This window comes from Saccostrea echinata, unplaced genomic scaffold (assembly GCF_033153115.1).
Source record: "Saccostrea echinata isolate AGI-Se365-2 ecotype Australia unplaced genomic scaffold, CSIRO_AGI_Sech_v1 ptg000064l, whole genome shotgun sequence".
In the NCBI taxonomy this organism is placed as follows: domain Eukaryota; kingdom Metazoa; phylum Mollusca; class Bivalvia; order Ostreida; family Ostreidae; genus Saccostrea; species Saccostrea echinata.
This window is the reverse complement of record NW_026889813.1, coordinates 3,205,910-3,227,693: the sequence shown is the minus strand read 5'-3', so window position 1 is coordinate 3,227,693 and position 21,784 is coordinate 3,205,910. Positions and strand designations below refer to the sequence as shown.

The following is a 21,784-nucleotide window of genomic DNA, read 5'->3' as shown; positions in this document are numbered from 1 at the left end:
TTATTTTCCTTAATACGTATCAAAACCATGTTAGAGAAGCGAGAATTTTGTGCGTACCTATCGACCTACAATTAACCTTGCCGCAAGCCATTGATAACAGGTCGCAGGTGATCATCTTTAAAAACAAATAGCCAGACCAGTGTTTTTACAACAATTAACACCCAGATCAAGAAATTTGAGCAGACTTGACAGACCATTTAAAAAATTATCGTCCGGATAAATGAACCAAAATATAAGGAAAAATTCATTTTGTGGTGAAAAAAGACTGTCCGGATATGGAACGCGGAATTCCGGTCAAACGAGACAAAATAACGTTAAAAAATTTCGTTCCCATTAAAAATCGTCCGGAAACTGAAGCATCCGGATATCTGGCATCCGGATATCTGAGGGTCCACTGTATATTGTATGAAAATCCTTAATTGACAAAAATATTATAGTTTGGGAGTAGTCTCTCATCAATGCTTGTTTCTGTGACGTCACAAACTATTTGAATTTTCCGTTATTTTCAAGATTAAGAACAAAATGGGCAATATTTGTTCAATTTTGAGTATATAATAGAATTTGCTGAGCACAAGCTTGCTCCAAAATAATAGAGCTGGAGCAGACCTGCGCTCCTTGACTTGTAATCAAAATACCTAGGTAAAATACACTTTTTTCTCTCAAAATCATAAAAAAAATTGAATTTACGTCATCTTTTTAATGTCATATTTAAAACATGACATCACGGCTGATGAAAATAAGTAATGCTTTCAAGTCTGCACATACTTCCCTTGTTTAGGACATAATTATAGATTTCTCCATCAAAGTTTGATCTGGGGGGTGGGGGCAGATATCGGTCATTGCTGAATATAGTCCTTTCATCATTTTTTAAACTTTGTAAGTTTCACATTTCACTATGTTATAAAATCTTTGATCTGTACCTGTACAGTGTGTTCCATTCCCAGAGTAACCTCCTTTGCAAACACACTCATTGTCAACACACACAGCATCATTGTGGCAGTCTTCATTTTGTTTACAATAAACTAAAACAAACAACATCAACTGACAAATTCACCATGGAAAACAGCTCCAGTTCTTACTTATTGTTTATTGTATGATATATATTTCAAATACTGCAAAATAATGAATTTTTCTCACCAACTAATGATAATTGATAAACATTGAGATTTTTCACAGAATAATAATAAACACTGTAAATTTCATTTGTACACATATTATATCAACAAGGACTTGTCTCATTATTTAAGCCTCAAAAAGTATTTGTGGAAGAGGAAATCATACGGAGTTCAAATCTGGAATTCCAAAGAAAATCTGACAATCTTTGAAAATGAACAATTAACAGTGCTTGCATGGTCATCTTTATTAAATTACATGTATCTGACAGGAATTTTTTTTGAATAATGTTTTATGTTCATAAAACTTTCTACTGACATATTAATTTCAGACAAAACTGTGTAGAAAAATGACTCTGAGAAAGTAAATCTTACATGAACAATTAAAACCATCTCCCCTGTAACCTGCCTTACAAACACACTGAAATGTCCCTAACTGGTTCTGACAGTTTGCATTAACGTGACACGGATGAAGCGTAGCACATTCATCAATATCTAGGTAAAAAAGGAAATTATCAGTAAACCATAATACATGTACATGTATTTCCAAATTGTTGGGAAACAATATAATATGTGAGACATCAAATTGTTACAATAGCATATGTTTTGAAATGGGCTTAATATTCACATTAAATGAACAGTTTTAATAATCTCTCAATATTGAGGTGCCATACACACAAATATAAAGTACAATGTATTTTTTTAGACACAGTTCTTAAAGAAAAAAATGTAAAATATAAATATATTCATATACATTTATATATGTCCTACCTTTACAATCATTCTTTCCATCGCCTTTGTATCCAGATTTGCACTCGCAGTATCCACCAGGGGAACAGACAGCATAGGAATGACATTCCTCTGCCTCTGTTTCATTTGTGCAAGGATGGTGGTCACCCGCTGTCATTAAAAACAATTGGGTCTTTTATATTAAATGCAGTTAAATTTAAAGGAGTTGTGACTTTCTATTATATGACAGAAGTAAAATGCATTTGTATGCTAATCAAATAATCTAGATAGATAAATAATCCCTTTTCTAACACACTGAAACACATTGTCAAGTAATTTAGCATTAACATATATGCCACTTATAGACAACGACTACCTAAACATTTACCAAATTACATTTAACATAGAACACAGACACTTGACGTTTTAAACTTACCTCTTTCATGTCTTCATTGTTAAAAAATCCCCATACTATAATTTTATAGCAGGGGGATTTTTTTTTAATCAGTGAAGAGAAAGATTTAAAATATCGAGTGTCTGTGGTACAGTATGTTCAGTAAATTTTTGTTGCTTGACACAATCAAATATAATCTACAATAATCTACAACAATATATTAGATATAATTGTAGATTGTTCCTTACGAAGTCTGCAGCCCGTGTGGTTGTCCCCCTTCAGCCCGTCCCCCTGGTACTCTCCCTTACACGTACAGGTTACTGTCCCATTGGAAGTGTCCTCACAATTAGCATTATCATCACAGACTACATACTTATCTATAGAACATCCATCTTCTGAATTAACTGTTATACCTAAATATCAAAACAGAACTGGTGGTTAATATATAAAGATAATTTATAATAGCTAAAAATATACTATTTAACAAGTTGATGACCCGAGAAGGAGAACACAATTTTAAAAATAATCATCTCGATATTTCCTGTATTGTTTTACGCATATTTATAAACGAAGAATGAAGGATCCAGTACAGATACTGCACATTTTTTCTTAATTTATAAGCAACTAGAGCATGTAGAAATTAGCAGACTAGAGTAGGCCTAATCCTCAAACACCTTCGTTCAAAATACATTGAAAATACATAACGCTATATAATTTATGAATTGAATTTCTTGTTATATTATTCTTTACTTGTATGCCCTGAGTGAGGGGCCCCAAATTCGTATCAATAAATCTTATCTTAATGTATGTTTATCTATACCAAGTTAGCAAATCGTTTACTCTGATTTATGAACTTAAAAGACTTGTATTAATTGAACCAATTAATTTACTATAGTATGGTCAATAAACACCTAACAGTTCCTTGATCAAAGTAAGATACGCTGTTGTTTTTTTCTTCTGCAAAATTGTCCCATCCGAATTTCGCGCGTATAAGTATATTAAATCGTACAATGACTCATTCGGTCAAGCTAAAAATCCCAGAGACGTTACGTCACACTTGACAACAATACGGAAATCTGTTTGTTTGTTTGTTTAATGCCTCTTTCGGGAATGTTTCACTCATATCGAGACGCAACCACTTGCCAGTGAAGGGTTTGAAAATTCATGACCTATACTCGGCACTCAGGGCCATTTCAAGCAGAGAGGGATCTCCTACTGCGACACGGGACCTCAGTTTATACTGTCTCACCCGAAGGAACGGTCACCACGTCCGCAGTGGGATTCGAACCCACGACGCAAGGATAAACTCCTTATTCCACGACTCTAGAGCAAACGCTCTAGCCACTGCGCGCCCCGGCGACCAGAAATCTGGACAATTCAGTATGAAAATAATGGCCAAACATTTTTATGAAAAACGTCGATTGTATTTGCTAACAAGGTCATTGTATTGACCATAGAATTTGCGAAATGTTGACTTTAAACGGGACTGCATGTTGACAGTATTCCTTGCATTATCAACTTATTTGGCAATGGCTTATCTCGTGTTAGAAATTGTTCGTACATGTATGTAGGCCTATAGCATGCTGTTGCGTATCGAATCAACTGGGAGACATAAACTCCATATGCATGTGATAAGGTATATTGCTACATAAATAGAGAGCTCACCAGTAGAGATTCCTTTTTTTGTTTTGTTTTGTTTGTTTGTTTGTTGTTGTTGTTGTTTTTTTTTTATTTATTTTTTTTAATACTGTTTCATCATTTTTGTATTTTTGTCACAAAATTGTATGCTACTTGTTCGGAGTAAACATACGTGGCGTGACATTGAATAGATAGTTTTCATATGACGTATTTTCTCTCCGAGTTATTTCCCTTGGCCGCCATCTTGGTGGTCAACCTGGTAATTTTTCCTCTTTGTCTTACCAAATCTAAGAGGGTGTAGCAGAAATATTTGGGGAAAGATCTTTATAGAATAAAAATGATGAAATAAAGGAGGCTTTAACAAATGTATATTTTTCAGAAAAACAATGCTTCCTACCCAACAATGGCCAGTATAAAAAGTTAAAGTTGGTTGAATAATGAAGGAATGGGCCTACTGAAAACTATCTATTGTATACGAGTTTGGAATTATTGCTCGCTATTAAAATTAATCTACATCTTGCGGTGTAAATTAAATGTAATTGTTGATCGATCTCTTCAATTCAAGATGTTCTTTGATTATTTTACAAAGATGAAGATTTAATGCATACCAAATAACTTTCTCGCAATATTTTTTTCTCTATATAATTGAATTTTTACGCGCATCAATTGTTGAATTTATTGATTCATTTGAAGAGAGCAACAAATCAAAACTTGCACACATCAATTCTTTTTTTTTAATTTAAGCTCTTAACAATTGAATCAACGTGTGCAATTATTTTAGAACTCGATATTATTAATTATTTGAATACTCAATAGATCTTTAACTGAATTGTTATGAGCATCAAAATTTTTTGACAATTAAGATATTAAAAAAAAAAAAAAATTAAGATATAGTCAATTATTTGAGTTTATGTTAATTTGGAGCTCCATACATTTGTCATGTTCGTAAAAACTATGGGAGGTTCAATGATTTTATGAAAAAACAAATCAACAGTTTCTTGGTAAAATAGGAGGGATTTTTGCACTCTATGTAAGACCCCCCCCCCCTCTTCTTTCCAAGAAGCTTCATACGAACTATAAATCTTCTTTTTCAAAAAAAAAAAATCATCTAATTAAAAAGTAGATGTTTTATAAGCAGCTTCTAAAGATAATAGGTATCATAATGAATTGAAAAAGCTGCACGTAATGCTACTTTTAGCAAACAAAAATACTAAATTTTATGCAGCGTATTTTTATCAAAAAATGCACGTACTTTTAACACACTACTTTATTGACAGTTTCACTTCCACATGAGTAACAAGCGTAAAATGTGCACCATAGAGATTAAGAAACATATCAATCCAGTTTTCTACCAAAGCAACAAGTGAGAACTTAATAATGAAATGAAATGTTACACCAAAAAAAAAAAAAAAAAAAAAAAAAAAAAAAAAAAACAAAAAACCAAGATATGTTTGTGAAACACTGATGCCCAGTATGGCAACTTATAGTAAAGGTTAAACTTTCTCAAATGCAAATCAAATATGTTGGTACCCAAAGAAAGGTCTTGTCCCCAGAAATATACCTGTGAAATATGAAAGTCCTATCAGCAACCATTGAAAGATACGGAAAAGGTTAAAGTTTTTCAAAAGTAAGTCAAACATCAAGGTCAAGGTCGAATGGTCAGAATTAATGGTGTCCAAGGAAAGGCCTTCTCACAAGAAATACACATGTAAAATATGAAAGCCGTAGCACAAATCGTTCAAAAGTTATAGCCAAGGTTTAAAGTTTTTTAAAAAATAGGTCAAACTCCAAGGTCAAAGGGTCAAAGTTGTTGGTATCCAAAGGAAGGTCTTGTCACAAGGATTACATATGTGAAGTATGAAAGCCCTAGCACCAACCGATCAAAAGTTATAGCCAAGGTTAAAGTTCGGTAAAATTTTGCAAAACTGGGTCAAACTCCAAGGTCAAAAGGTCAAATATGATTGTCTTGTCACAAGAAATACACATGTGAAATATGAAAGCCATAGCTTCAGCCAATCAAAAGTTATGGGCAATGTTAAAGTTTTTGCGGACAAACAGACAGACAGACGGACGGACAGGGCAAAAACTATATACCACCGAATCTTCGATACGAGGGCATAAAAATGTTTTGATAAATCAATAAAATTACAAGTCTTACACATGTACATACCGGTACTATACAAGAAAGTTTTGCAAACTACACAAAGTATATAAAAGTCAAAACTATGCTCATTAGTTCTCACGGGCAGATTACATACAAATTTGTTTTTATGCCCCCGTATCGAAGATTCGAGAGTATAGAGTTTTTGCCCTGTCCGTCTGTCTGTCTCTCTGTTTAGCTGTTTGTCTGTTTGTCCGCAAAAACTTAAACCTTGCTCATAACTTCTGATTGGTTGGAGCTACGGCTTTCATATTTACATGTGTATTTCTTGTGACAAGACCTTTCTTTGTCTTTGTGACATTTGACCTTTTGACCTTGACCCTGGAGTTTGACCCAGTTTAGCAAAATTTTACCAAACTTTAACCTTGGCCATAACTTTTAAACAATTGGTGCTAGGGCTTTCATACTTAACATGTGTAATCCTTGTGACAAGACCTTCCTTTGGATACCAACAACTTTGACCTTTTGACCTTGACCTCGGAGTTTGACCTACTTTTGGGCAACTTTATCCTTGGCCATAACTTTTGAACGGTTGGTGCTAGGGCTTTCATACTTAACACGTGTAATCCTTGTGACAAGACCTTTCTTTTGGATACCAACAACTTTGACCTTAGAATTTGACCTACTTTTGAAACACTTTAACCTTGGCCATAACTTTTGAACGGTTGGTGCTATGGCTTTCATTCTTCATATGTGTAATCCTTGTGACAAGACCTTCCTTTGGATACCAACAACTTTAACCCTTTGACCTTGGAGTTTGACCTACTTTTGTAAAACTTTTTTGTTTGTTTGTATGTTGTTTAACGTCCCTCTCGAGAATTTTTCACTCATATGGAGACGCCATCACTTACCGGTGTAGAGCTGCAAATTTTGTCCTATGCTCGGCACTTACGGCCATTGAGCAGTGAGGGGTCTTTTTCGTGCCAACACCTACTGCGACACGGGACCTCGGTTTATACGGTCTCATCCGAAGGACCGGTCTCCACGTCCCACAGTGGGATTCGAACCCGCGATGAAGGATCAACTCCTTACCTCGCGACTCTAGAGCAGACGCTCTAACCACTGCGCCACGCGGGCGACTAGAAAACTTTAACCTTGGCTATAACTTTTGAACAATTGGTGCTAGGGCTTTCATATTTCACATGTGTAATCCTTGTTACAAGACCTTCCTTAGGATACCAACAACTTTGGCCCTTTGACCTTTACCTCGGAGTTTGACCTAGTTTTGGACAACTTTATCTTTGGCCATAACTTTTGAACGGTTGGTGCTAGGGCTTTCATACTTCTCATGTATAATCCTTGTGACAAGACCTTTCTTTTGGATACCAACAACTTTGACCCTTAGAGTTTGACCTACTTTTGGACATCTTTAACCTTGGTCATAACTTTTGAACGGTTGGTGCTAGGGTTTTCATACTTCACACATGTAATCCTTGTGAAGAGGCTTTTCTTTGGATACCAACAACTTTGACCCCCTGACCTTAGAGTTTGACCTACTTTTGGAAAACTTTAACCTTGGTCATAACTATTGAACGATTGGTGCTTCGGCTTTCGTATTTCACCTGTGCATTTCTTGGGAGAAGGCCTTTCCTTGGGCACCATTAATTTTGACCATTTGACCTTGACCTTGATGTTTGACATACTTTTGAAAAAACTTTAACCTTTTCCATATCTATTCAATGGTTGCTGCTAGGGCTTTCGTATTTCACAGGTTTATTCCTCGAAACAAGACCTTACTTTGAGTACCATGCAACATATTTGATTCGCATTTGAAAAAGTTTCACCTTTACTATAAGTTGCCATACGGGGCATCGGTGTTTCACAAACACATCTTGTTCACTAAAGAAAGTAAATATCAAAAACGTTAATGAAAATTCAAATGTTTACATTAAAATCTTTTATTTCCAGCTAGGAATTTAAAGTTTTGAACGATAGGGAAAACAATTTTATTTCTATGGCGTGTAAAACGCTGCATTATTACACTGTTTTGTTATTCTTATATTAAGAATTTATTATTCTAAAACATATCATTCCTATTCGATAAAATGTGATTCCTATCCGATTGTTATTCCTATTCGAAACAAGATGTGTTTGTGAAACACTGAAGCCCCCGAATGGCAACTTACAGGAAAGGTTAAACCTTCTCAAATGCAAATCAAACATGTTGGTACCCAAAGTAAGGCCTTGTCTCGAGAAATAGACCTGTGAAATATGAAAGCCCTAGCAGCAACCATTGAATAGATATGGAAAAGGTTAAAGTTTTTAAAAAGTATGTCAAACATCAAGGTCAAATGGTCAAAATTAATTTTGTCCGAAGAAAGGTCTTGTCACAAGGATTACATATGTGAAGAATGAAAGCTCTAGCACCAACCGTTTAAAAGTTATGGCCAAGGTTAAAGTTTTCCAAAAGTAGGTCAAACTCCGAGGTCAAGGTCAAAGGGTCAAAGTTGTTGGTATCCAAAGGAAGGTCTTGTCACAAGGATTATAAATGTGAAGAATGAAAGCCCTAGCACCAACCGTTCAAAAGTTATGGCCAAGGTTAAAGTTTTTCATAAGTAGGTCAAATTCCTAGGTCAAGGTCAAAAGGTCAAAGTTGTTGGTATTCAAAGGAAGGTCCTGTCACAAGGATTACATACGTGAAGCGTAAAAGCCCTAGCCCTTATTGTTCAAAAGTTATGGTCAAGGTTAAAGTTTGGTAAAAATTTTTCAAAACTGGGTCAAACTCCAAGGTCAGGGTCAAAAGGTCAAATATGGTGAAACCCAAAGAAAGGTCTTGTCACATGGAATACATGGAATACAATTGAAGCCGTAGCTCCAACCAATCAAAAGTTATGGGCAAGGTTAAAGTTTTTCAGACAAACAGACAAACATTCAGACAGACAGACGGACAGGGCAAAAACTATACACCCCCGAATCTTTGATACGGGGCATGATAAAAATGCGATTCCTATTCGATAATTTTTATTCCTATTGAAAGAAGTATGATTCCTATTCCAAAATTAAAATATCATTTATATTCTTAAACATGTGTTTCCTATCCGATAATTTTGTCTTTCCTATTTGATAATCTTGTCATTCTTATTTAATAATTATGTGATTTATATGCAACAAACTTGTTATTCCTATCCGAAAACATATCAATCCTATTCGAAAACATACGATTCCTATTCGATAATCTTCAGTTCATATTACCCAGAATGCAATTATTGAATAAGATAAGAAAAAAATCGCATAAAAATAATTATCAATTTATCGAGTAAGAATAACAAGATGATATGTTTTTCAATAGATATAGCATGTTTATCGAATATAAATCTTTTAATTATCGAATAAGAATGAAAAAAATGATTGAATAGGAATGACCAAATTATCGAATAGGAATCACATGTTTTCTAATAGGAAAAATATTTTATCGAATAGATGTGACAAAATTATCGAATAAGAATCACATGTTTTCGAATAGAAATGATGAATTGTCGAATAGAAATCACATTTTTTTCGCATTTAGAATAACAACTTATCGAATAGGAATGACACTTTATCGAATAGGTTTTAGAATAAGACTACCAAAAGTTTTGAATAGGAACAACAAAAAAGTATGAGAACGTGATACACCACGTCAAAGAGGACATCTATTTCAAATTCACAAAAATCTCGTAGCTTAGCATAGAAACTAAACTTGTAAAATGTAAACTATAGTTTACGAAACAGAAATTATAGTTAAAGATGTTAACCTATTTTAACATATCTCTAAACCATAGTTTAAGCCTCATTCTATATTTCACAAGTTTAAACTATACCTCACAAGGAAAACAATTATATTTACAAGTGCTAAACATGGTTTATCTAATATAATATACATGTATTTTGAATTACTGTTGATTACAAATGTAAAACATACAGTACTTTATCTGATGAATATAGTTTCAAAATTAGTGAAAGTGACTAACAACTCCAAACTATGGTTAAAAAAGTTGATTATAATGTATAAATGAAAATTTATATTTACATTTATGAACAAAAACTAACTTCAACTTTCATTCGCAGACAGATAAACTTCGTTTGCATTTTTAAACTAAAGTTTACAAGCATTAAATATAGTTTTGCAGTTAAAACTAATGTAAATAAATCATTAACTATAGTTTACAATTGATAAACTTAGTTTATCAACTGTTAAAATACATTTAATAGCTCATTTTTGTGAATTTGACGTGCCATGTAGACATCCCTTTATACAAACATAACCACAACCAGTTTGTTGTTAGTGGGTATACAGAAGTAATACTAGTAAAACTACGCCTATAGAATCATAGCTGTTTCTTTAACTAATATTCACATTTGAAAGAAGTCAGAAATACTCTTGTACAATAGAAATTAGCATTGCTTTTCTTCTATGATTGTTTAATAATTTACATGAATTAGAAATCATAAACAAATTATTTCAATTAAATATGAAGATAACGAACAGTAATCAAGCTCAAAAGTCCATTGAAACAATACAAATTGTGAGCAGAGCAAACACGGACCTCTAAAAGCATCAGAGGTGTGACCAGGTCCTACGGAGGAATGTGCTCCTTGTCATTATCGGGTAAACGGAAAAATCCGTAGACAATTCTGTGTGAAAATAATGGCCTATCAATTAGTATGAAAAACGTCAGTCAACTTTCGACTTAACGATAGATTGTATTTGCCAACACGTTCATTGTATCGACCACAGAATTGGCAAAATGTTGACTTTAAACGAGACTGTAGATATTCTTGTAAAAAAGATGATAATGGTAATCTAACAACAAAGCTTTATGATAAACGTGATGACTTTAACTTTTCAATCGTCAACTTCCCTTACTTATGCAGCAATATACCTTCATCACCTGCATACGGGTTTATACCTCTCAGTTGATCCGATACGAAAGAACATGCTCTACGTATGAACAATTTCTAAAACGAGGTAACTTATTGACAAACAAGAGTTGATGAAGCAAAAATTTCAACAGTCTCGCTTAAAGTCATCATTTCGTAAGCTCTATGGTCGATACAATGACCTTGTCAGCAAATATAATCTAATATTAAGTCCAATGCTGACTGACATTTTTTATATTAATTGTTAATTGTTATTTACACACTGAATTGTCGACGAATTTTCCGGTTATTTCCCGATAATAACAAGGAACACACGGCGTGTGTGACGGATCGGCAGGGGATGCTCACTCCTCCATGGCAACTTATCCCACCTCTGATGTTTTTGGAGGTTCGTGTTCGCCTTGCTCCCGATTTGTATTGTTTTAATGGACTTTGAGCTTGAATACTGTTCGATCGTTATCTCCATATCTCCATATTTCATCCAACTTATTTATCAATAGCTTGCCTCAATCGTTTGATTAATTGTTAGTACGTAGAACACGCTCTTGCGTATCGAATTGTTCGTACGTAGAACACGCTCGAATTGAATCAACTGGGAGACAAGATATTTTATTATATATCAACAAAACAACTTATCTCTGAAGAAAGACCTATCTCTTTTTCCTGAAAAATATTGTATCATATTCCTGATAAGATGTTATTTTCACAAAGAGATATCTTAGAAAAAGAGAGATAATTGAGCAGTGAGGGATCTTTTTCGTGCCAGCACCTACTGCGACACGGGACCTCGGTTCATACGGTCTTATCCGAAGGACCGGTCTCCACGTCCCACAGTGGGATTCGAACCTGCGACGTAGGATCAACTCCTTACTCCGCGACTCTAGAGCAAACGCTCTAACCACTGCGTCACGCGGGCGACTGATGTATGATAGTAATTACTTTGATTAATTGTAGTACCCTCTATGTGGTATTTTACTTGCTTTATTGTACTACTAGAGTATTTGTCTGCATATCGTAGTGATTTCGACATACCTTTTACAGATACTAGGGCGGATATCCACACTGCCGCAGTGAGAATTTGGACTGTGTTCATAGCAGTTCCTCGGGACCTCTAACTACACTGAAGTTAAAAAAAATATCACTGTCATAATATTAATTTTCGTTTTGAAACTTATCAATTGATTCGAAAATGGTTAATGACAGAATCATGATGCATAAATATTAAGCATTCGAAACATTGAATGATGGAAGAAAAAATGCATGTTATATGACAATGACGATGAAACGGTAAAGCTGATGGCAAGTAGTGATGATGCAAGACGAAAGAACACAATGCCTGCCAATGACATAAGTCGGACCATCATTATAGCTTCCATGAATTGTTGCATGTGTTAAAGTGCATTCATATCATTTACATCAAATAATAAACGGTGCGTGTATTTGATGCACGGAAGCGCAGAAATGGCGCTTAGATTGCCTCCTTCGGCCTTTTTGTCGGGCACCAAAGGCCAATACGTCCAAATAAAAGCTCTTCAGAGAGTTTTTAGTGCTGTAGTGCTAGTTAAGCCACCAGGCAACTGTTTGGACCTCTTTACTGCAAGTATAAGTATACTATAGTATATAATGGTTTTTTTAATCACCATCGCAGAAAGATATCGCTCTTCCTCACCTATGCAATGTCGATCTGAAAATGTGTTGGTTGTACAATGGTGCATTGTAATTTGTGTATCATTGCAAAATTCCCAAATACCCAGGCCTATGGCAAAAAGTAAACATTGGCACTATTAAAAATATCTAATAATAATGGCATAATCTAGTATCAAAATTTCGATTGGCGAAAAAAATTAAAAAGGGTAGTACATGTATAATATATATATATATATATATATATATATATATATATATATATATATATATATATATATATATATATATATATATATATATATATATATATATATATATATATATATATATATTACACACAACTCTACCACCATGATTATAAGTACATTTTAGGTTTTTTTTTTCTTTCTTTGGATTATGGATAAGCGCAGACGACAGAAATCCAACACTTTAATATGGAATTTTCAGCGTTTTTTTTTTTTTGTTTTGTTTTTTGTTTTGTTTTGTTTTTTTTTTTGGCGCACAAAGACATCTTCTTGTCATCTCTGAATGATATCTGGGACAAAATAATGGATCATATTGCAAGATTGTCACTTCATGTATCAATTTTTCTCCATCGATTGAAAGAAAATATGGTTATGCAATATTTCAAATACAAAAGAGCATTTCGCTCTGAATTGAAACTAAAATGCATACATCCTAGAGGGGTTGGGGATTAAATACAAAAAAATAAATCAATAATTAACACTTATTTATTTTTCTTTTTTTGAATACTATCATTGATAACACATTATTATTCAACAAATTACATCATGCTATACAGTACTTATTGTTACCTAGATTTTAATTTGTGATCGAGATTAAGTGGAAAAGTCGGTAAAGACTTATTTTAAAGTAATTCTATAGCAAAATTTCTGCTTAATTCGCAGCTAAAGTTATGGTATTTATACGATAAGTTTCAGTTATTTTCGTCAGAAGAGACTTGCGTGGTCATAGGGGTTTTTGATAAAGGATACTGTAAATCATTTTTTATACTCGAAAACTTTATTTTCTTGAAATATTGCGAGATTGCTTGCGAAAATTCCATTCTTTCGTACATTGATATTAAAGACCATATACAACGGTTACCAAAATAAATGAGAATTTTCCTGGCTTATAAATAACAAAAGAAAGGTTTCGCAAAAATGTTGTACTTTTGAAACGGTCGCCAGATAATATCTAGTAAAAGTAAGGTTTCGAAAAAATTTTGTGAACTACGGTGATCATGAAAACTTCTATCGCTTTGCTCGACGAACTTACTATTTTCATCGAAAAAGTTATTTTCTTTTTATTACATACTTTAATTATATTTTTTCAACTTAAACAACCTATGCATATATCCTAAAATGTTATACAAATTACTTTTAAGGCATAAAATATTGTTTAGAGGTGTAAAATGTAGATTTGAATCAGGAATCTTTAATTGAGAAAATAATGCTGCAATATAAACGTGTCATTCTGTTTTTAGTTAAACGTTGAATAAATTTTGTGCATAAATTGTGTCCAAACTCCTGAAATAATGCTTGGCACATTAACCTCAGATTCCTGACTCATACCTATGGTTTCGAATCGAAAACTAAATCTTTCAACTGGAAAAGTGTGTTCTGTTCGATTCTGTTTGTCTATTTATTTATTTCTATGAATTTATTTGATCTTTGATCAATTCAATTACCTAATATACACAGCCCCTTCATATTAATTGCTTCCAAGAAATTTACTTCGAATAAATGATCTGAGCATCTGCTGTGGATAGAAGGTCAAGAGATAGCCTCCGTTGATGAATTGGAATTCAATTTTCATAAAATAACATCTTTTGTGCATCAAAACATTGTAAATAGGTTGAGCGTTTATGGAAAATAACAACTGACAGTTTCTTGAAAAAAAAAAAGCAATGAGTATTGATGAATTTATATTCAATTTTTTGAATGGAAAAAAAGAGTCTTGGACAATATCTTATAGCCTTTTTATGCAAATTGTCATTTGAAATTCAAATGTGACTTCAGTAAAAAATACAACGAGTTTTTATTATAAACATCAAAGAGAAGCAGAAGGTAAAGAAATTACATGTAGTATCATCCCTTTGCTTTCTTTTTCACAATCTGTACGTTTTCATATAACAAGTGATTGTAAGGGAGTATTAAAGATAATAATTATAGTCCTTTCTCGTTACTTTAATCTGTAGTTTTTGTATAAGAGGAGCGGAGATTATGGGGATAATTTTTTTTTATGTCCACAGGTCGATGAAATCTTTGGACACTTAACAAAAAGCCACCCAGATGTCGCCAGCGTAATTAACGCAGACAAAGCACCATTTTTAGATTCACATCTTCCCCAACACTTTATTTGCCATCAATGTTATTTATGGAAGTCATAAAGGGTATAATAATTAAGAAGAGTCGAATTATAGGACGCTTTTTGTAAAGATTTTTTTTTCTTCATGCTGGGAGAAGGACAATGACCGATTACTATAGTATATGTATACATGTAAGGTCTTTCTATAGAATAAGTAAATGATGTTTTGAAGTGCAAGGCTACCAAAAGGCACAGAGTACACTTTTGTTGCTTGTATTTATTGTTGCCTAGTGGTGATGTGGGTTTTTTTTTGTGGTAATGTATATGTATACGTAAAGGGTTATTACATGGGCCATTGTATATTAGCTTTAGTTAGGTATAATGCATTAAGTTATTATTATTGTTTTTTTTTAATAGGAAAACGTCAGCAAAAATCAAATTATTTATTCAAATGATAAAAATGCAGGGCACATCATTACATGCTTGCTTTTTTGTGGATAACTTTTTTTTTTCAAATATAAAAGAATAGAAAAAAAATCCATTTTGCTTGGTTTGGTGCTAAGAGAAAAATGCTTGATTTAGATCATACCTAAATGACTAGAATCTAAGCTTTAACCATATAGCTGGAACATTTTCATTACTTTGGAATTATCAATGTATTTCAGAATTTTTTTTTTAAAAAGATATCAATTCAAATATTATTTCCTACAAATTTACGACATTATATAAACATGTTAGCTGACAAACGCTATATAAAATGGTGATCAACTTTAAAATAAAATGAAGGTGTAATTTTCGTCCAAATTAGATGAACCGTCATCCGTATTTGAGTCTGATATCTTCAGATTTTAAACCCCCCCCCCTCTCAAAAAAAATAATATCAATAATTTTAAAGTACAATTAATGCACAAAGAAACGAATATCATTAAGCCAAAAGAAGTAAGAACTAACACAAATACACGTATAAGGCATCAATCTGTATTGAGTTGACATATGAAAGAAGATAAAGATCAGTGATCGAACTCAGAAAGCAATAAAACAGTACAAAAATGATAGAGGACATATACAGATGGACCTCAGGATCATAGAGGAGAAAGTCGTGATGAACCCTTTGTCTTGATTAGGAAAAAAAGGAGTAATCGCAGACAAATCAGTATGTAGACAATGGCCTTACAATTTGTATGAAAAACCTTAGCCAGCATTCTACCCAAGGGTAGGTTGTATTTGAAAACAGGGTTATTGTAGCGATGACAACATTTTGGAAATATTGACTAAACGACATTGTTGATAAACTTACCAGAAGCACTGCCTCAATTTAGAAACTCAGAACATGCCCTTGCGTATCGAATCAGTTGGAAGACATACATACAAATACCATATACAAGTGACGATAGAAAAGTTTTAAAAGTCATATCCTGTTTATCATAAGTTTAGTTTTTTAGATCGTCATTTATATCTATATCTTGTAAAGTATTCAAACATGAAACAGATGTGTTAAAACTTGTGGTGTCCTTTATTTCGAGTTTAATATATTGAATAAAGTTTGAGTGAAAATAAAATTAATGTTATTTTTGGAGAGAGATTTTTTTTTTCGTGTTTGCAATATTTGGATAGATACTGTTTCATAACAAGGACACGAAAAATGGTCAGCGAATGAAGGTTTACAATCAGTATCCGCAAATTCTAACAGTTTGTTGGAAGATCTAGTCTTTAATGACCACAGTAGTCAATCAGATATTCAGTACAGTCTTTGAAAATATCACAATGGTGATGATAGCCAAATAAGAATTAATATGAAGAGCCTTGAAACATCAAAAATGTAGTGAGAAAATGACAATGAGAAATGTTCATGGAAAGAACTCGTCTTGAAAATTGATTTCCAGTAAAAGAAACCATTTTGACAACGCATAAAGGCAGTAATACAAAGACAGCGACAGTATGTATGAGAGTTCCTGGTGTGTATAGGCATTGGATATGTGTCTTCAGAAATGACTGGAATATAAAGAAAAGTATCAAGGCTATACATTTATTTTAAAACTATCAACTGGTCACATGCACAAAAGCAACACAACTGTAACAGATCTGAAGCCGAAGGTGAAACAGAAAGCAGGGAAAAAGTCTAAAACGAATCAGACGATGAGAATGGAACGAAATGTAGTCATATGAAAGAACTATTGTTGAGAATTCTGAATATAAAGCAGAAGATCTTGGTAAACTATAAACTTGGCTGGATAGAACTGGAATCAAAGCTAATACAGTGTCATTTTGTAAATTTTAAAGTGCTTCATGTCTCAATGGACACGTGAAAGAAAAAATCATATAAATCTAGTATCTTGTATTTAAAAGTTGTTGGAAACGATTGGAATGTCAAAAAAAAAAAACCCGATTTTCTAAGAAAAATTGAAAAGAACTAGCAGCCGAGTAAATTTTATATTGCAGATACATGTATATACTAATCAGGGTGTTGCCTTGTGTTTGAGAATAATTTTTCAAACATTTATTTGAAAAATGTATTTAACTGATAATTTGCTTTTGAAATATAGAGTTAAAAGTAATTAGTCTCTTCTTACATGTTAATTCAGTTTTCCGTGCATCAGTACCTTATGTGTTTGAACATTTATTTTAAGATACATGTAAAACTCGTTCTGAACACATCTTGTTTTTGTCCTTTTTAAAATGAATATTAAAAAATAAAATAAGTCGCTGATAGTGTTAGAAACAAGTTTTATTCTAAAACCATATCGAAGTATATCTTCAGTTGTTGATTCCAAAAGATGATTACTTGTAGATGAATTCAAAAGAAAGGAATAATTTACAAAGAATTCAAAATTTGCTTACATAATACCTTAACAACACAAATGCTATTTTTGTTACTATGTGTGTTTGTTTTGATTGTTTGTAATTTATATTCTACCAAATATGTAACTTTTTAAAGGATTTTTTAAAATTAAAAGTTTTATAAAGCCTGAAAAATAGCCCATTCTCTCTCACACAATGGGCAATTTTTCAGATTTTATAAAACTTTTAATTGAAAAAAATCCTTGAAAAAGGGTTTATTCTTTTCTGTACCAAAGTTCACGAATCGTTGCAGTGTTTTTGTACATGTTACATGTTTGGTAGAATATTAATTACAAACAATCAAAACATATATAGTAAAAATAGCATTTGTGTTGTTAACTATAGTTAGCTATAGTAAACTATAGTTATTAGATAACTATAATGAATACTTTGATATTTTGATTTAATATTAAACTTCACTCTAAAACAATTTTTGAGATTTTGAAGCTTAAAAGTTTTAAAATTCTATAACAATGATATACAGTTTAAAAATAATATTTAATTCCCATTTGGTATCCAAATTGTGCATGTATGAATTAGAGAACATAAAATATAACCATATAATATCCATAGTAAAAATTCTTTGATTTACTATAGATAAGAATTTAATACTTTTGTAAACTATAGAGATGTATGGTACACTACAGTTAACTATAGTATTTTTTGATATGGAGACCCCCCCCCCCCCTTTCAAAATGTTTAATCAGCTGCAAATATTACAGGGCTTCGTGATTAGGTATATTTTGATTCTTCCATGGTTTTCAAAGATTTATTGAATAGGATTTTTTTAAAGTATGCATGCAGATAATTTCTTTTTCTTGTATCTATGCAGTTCTGTAAAATGTTACCATATTATTCTGTTTCGTATCAAAGTGCATTATATATTTGAAATCAAATCGGATTCATTGATAAGGGAATAAAATTGAAGAATATGATATTTTTATGCTCAACAAATAAATAGATTTTTTTCACTACAGTGATTATCTTCAAAGAGCACATTAGGATGTATAATAAACACGCATGTGTTGGCGTAATAAATGGATACAAGTAAGGACCATATCTTTCAACTGATATTGATGGCAAGAAATAAAAAATAACACTGTATGCCAACCGTTTTCTAAAAATCTTTACCTCTATGCAGATAATTTAAGATTGAAGTTTTTATAATAATGTTTCCACTTCTAGGTATGATTTTTGAATTAAGAAAAGCTGATAAAATGTATTAAATGAAACTTTTTCGATAATTAAAATATAATAATCAGTGATGATGAAGCGTTTACCCTATGTTGGCGATGTAGACGCAACTAGAACAGTGTAATATACCTTGAGGTCCAATAATTCCTCCGGAATGTTTCGGAATTTGCTGTGATTTTGGAAGACCTGTAGTATATCCTAGTCTAATGCGTTGGTCATCCAAAAAGATACGCTATTATCTATTATGTTTTATATACATACCGACACAGGCAAAGTTAAGGGATCAATACGGGGAAAAACAAATTAGACAGCAGCTGGTGGGGACGAATAGCCCCGTCTTTTCTGCGTGGTCGATGTGCTAATATCAGTCTTACCTAACCTAAAAGCACAAAATAAAGTGCGACTAAATTTTGTTAAATTTATGGTTTAAAAAACTAAATTTTCATATTTGATAAATTTCAACTTCTACTGACAAAGAAATATCAATGGTTTATGATACACGTAATATTTTACGATTGACATCACATCGACAAGTCTAAAAATTACTCTCTGGAACATATAAAACTCATTTCAATGAAATCACTGGGGTTTTCGTGTACATGTATACTATATCTGTGCCTATATTGAACATATATAGGAAAGGAAAATTTTTACACCAAAATTTAATTAAATTTTAAAATAACATTTAAGAAAACTGTTTTACTTTTATCGAGGAAATTCAGGCAATATCGAAATACTAATATCCAAATGATACAGGAATAGCAATGTTGGATCAATTTATTAAAAATACAATAAAATACGGGATATGACAGCAGGTATGGATGTCTCTTTACTGATAAGACCTTCTTCGTCGTAAATTGTCTACTCAGTATTTCAAATGACATTTTTTGGTCAATATAAGTATATATTTTGGGCCATCAGTTGAATGTAAATTTTAGTGCTAGAAATGTTCTTAAATGTGTTAATGTAACCTTTATTCAAGCTGTAGCTAAACGTCGTTCGAAGCACTTTGATGTTACGCGCAATATTGTTTGTCATTTTACAAAGTTAGTAAGTTATGCCTATTAAACCCATCAGTGACTCTGAAACAATGCTCGCAGTCTATGGATTTTATTTTGGTATGAATCAATAGATTTTGAATAGGGTTACTTGATTCAAATCAGAAAACAACATAAACTTAGATTTTTTGCAAAATATAATATTTTACAGCGTATATAAGATATTTTTGGCGTGTACAGCGTTAAATGTTTAACCAGGGATCACGCATTTTTCTAGGGTAAAGAGTTCTTAAATATTAACATTTGCTGTGTTTCCTAACAACTGTGAAATTGACTTGAATGTCATTTTCGTGTATACGCACGCATAGAAATATATACGGAGAAACTCTGGCGCGTTTTATGAAATATGCCTACGTGAGAAGGGACACCAACAAGCCAAACAAAACTTAAAAACATTCCTTAAATGAGGTCTCTTTTTTTCCCCCAAAACAAAAGTAAACAATGTCGTTTCTGACGTAATTAACGATTTTGCATTCAGTGCAGGCATAAAAGAAGAAAGAGATAGCTTTATGGAAAAAATAAACTTATTGAAAACATGCTATTTAATATAAAGATTAAATTTACTCAATAAAAGGAAAGTTTAAAAAAAAACAAATAATATCAGAATAATTATTCCAGAAATGATTAATCCAGAAAATTTGACATATTTCATAATAAATGGCTTACAAGTTCAACAAAAATGGCGTCTTAAATGACTGCAAAAATAAATAAAAGCCATATTTCGAAGGTTTAAATTCGAAGTATATTTTTTGTCGAATACACATTTGATTGCAAATGCACAATGTCCAAATACATATGGTCAGATTGAATGTCAGATTAATAAATTTATCCAGTTTATAAATATTTTACTCAGCATTTAGGAAGGTCCAGTCAATGTTCTCTTTTATAAAGTATGACACATAATTCGTTTTGCTTCAAAGTAATGCATGGAAATACGTTTTAGAGTAATGGTGGATTAGTAATAAACAAACGTAATCATGTTCAAATCGAGTCCATCCTTTTCTTGATTATTTTTCGAATTAAAGTAGTCGTGATTTTTTACGCATATTTCATAGATATAGCGGAAGATCACTAGTAGAACTGTTAAAAGCCTTACGTCAAAAAAAAAGAAGCGTTGCAATCAAAGGGCAAAATTAAGTGTTACAAGTACCAACATTGCGCGTAACATCTGTACAATGCAAAAACTTAAATAAACTAGATGATTTTCTGTTTTGTTTTGTTTTTTTTTTTTTTAAAAAGAAATAATAGAATAAACTTAAAATTTCACAGCAAAAGAAATTTCTGTATGAATGCTAGCTGGTAATGTTCGCGCAACCAACTTTTTTTAAAATCCAGAACGGCTTTCAACATTTTCCAAGAGCAGTTTTGTTTTCTAAGAAATCATAGCATATTTTGAATAATTGCTACCATTCCTTATGTTAAATGTTTAGTAACTGGATGATTATCAATACTGCATTTGGGATGGGATAGACTATAAAAGGACCACATGTTAAATACCATCAATCACACAAAGGTTTTTGCAGTTTTTATTATTCAAATGCATGCTTATTTCCTCGATATAAATATCTGTCTTCACCTTTTGCAATTTCACTTCAAGTGCGACTCTTTCATCTAATTGTTTCCGGGTTAGACTCCACCTACGTAATAATCACTTATAAAGGAAATCAAGAACTCTACGTAGAATACATGACATACAATACTGTTATGTTGATTATCATCTTAAGAAGTAAAGGAGCAATACACTGTCCATCCCTTATCAGAAAGCGCCATCTGTGACTCTACAATCAATAGATTAACAACAAAAAGATATCAAATGAAGAAATTGATGAAAATTACATGACTT

General features: G+C 32.3%; 1 protein-coding gene across 1 annotated transcript in view; it reads right to left on the bottom strand.

The window, feature by feature from the left end:
• The window catches only part of LOC133175984 (uncharacterized), a 62,459-nt gene extending 43,325 nt beyond the window's left edge, over positions 1-19,134 (bottom strand). Inside the window, exons 1-6 of the mRNA XM_061311147.1 lie at positions 19,013-19,134; positions 11,927-12,014; positions 2,484-2,648; positions 1,884-2,012; positions 1,488-1,607; positions 921-1,022 (exon numbers count right to left, since the gene is read on the bottom strand). Coding sequence (XP_061167131.1) covers positions 921-1,022; positions 1,488-1,607; positions 1,884-2,012; positions 2,484-2,648; positions 11,927-11,987 — 577 coding nt within the window. The 5' untranslated portion in view covers positions 11,988-12,014; positions 19,013-19,134. The remainder of the gene's footprint in view (positions 1-920; positions 1,023-1,487; positions 1,608-1,883; positions 2,013-2,483; positions 2,649-11,926; positions 12,015-19,012) is intronic.
• Positions 19,135-21,784: the final 2,650 nt, after the last annotated feature.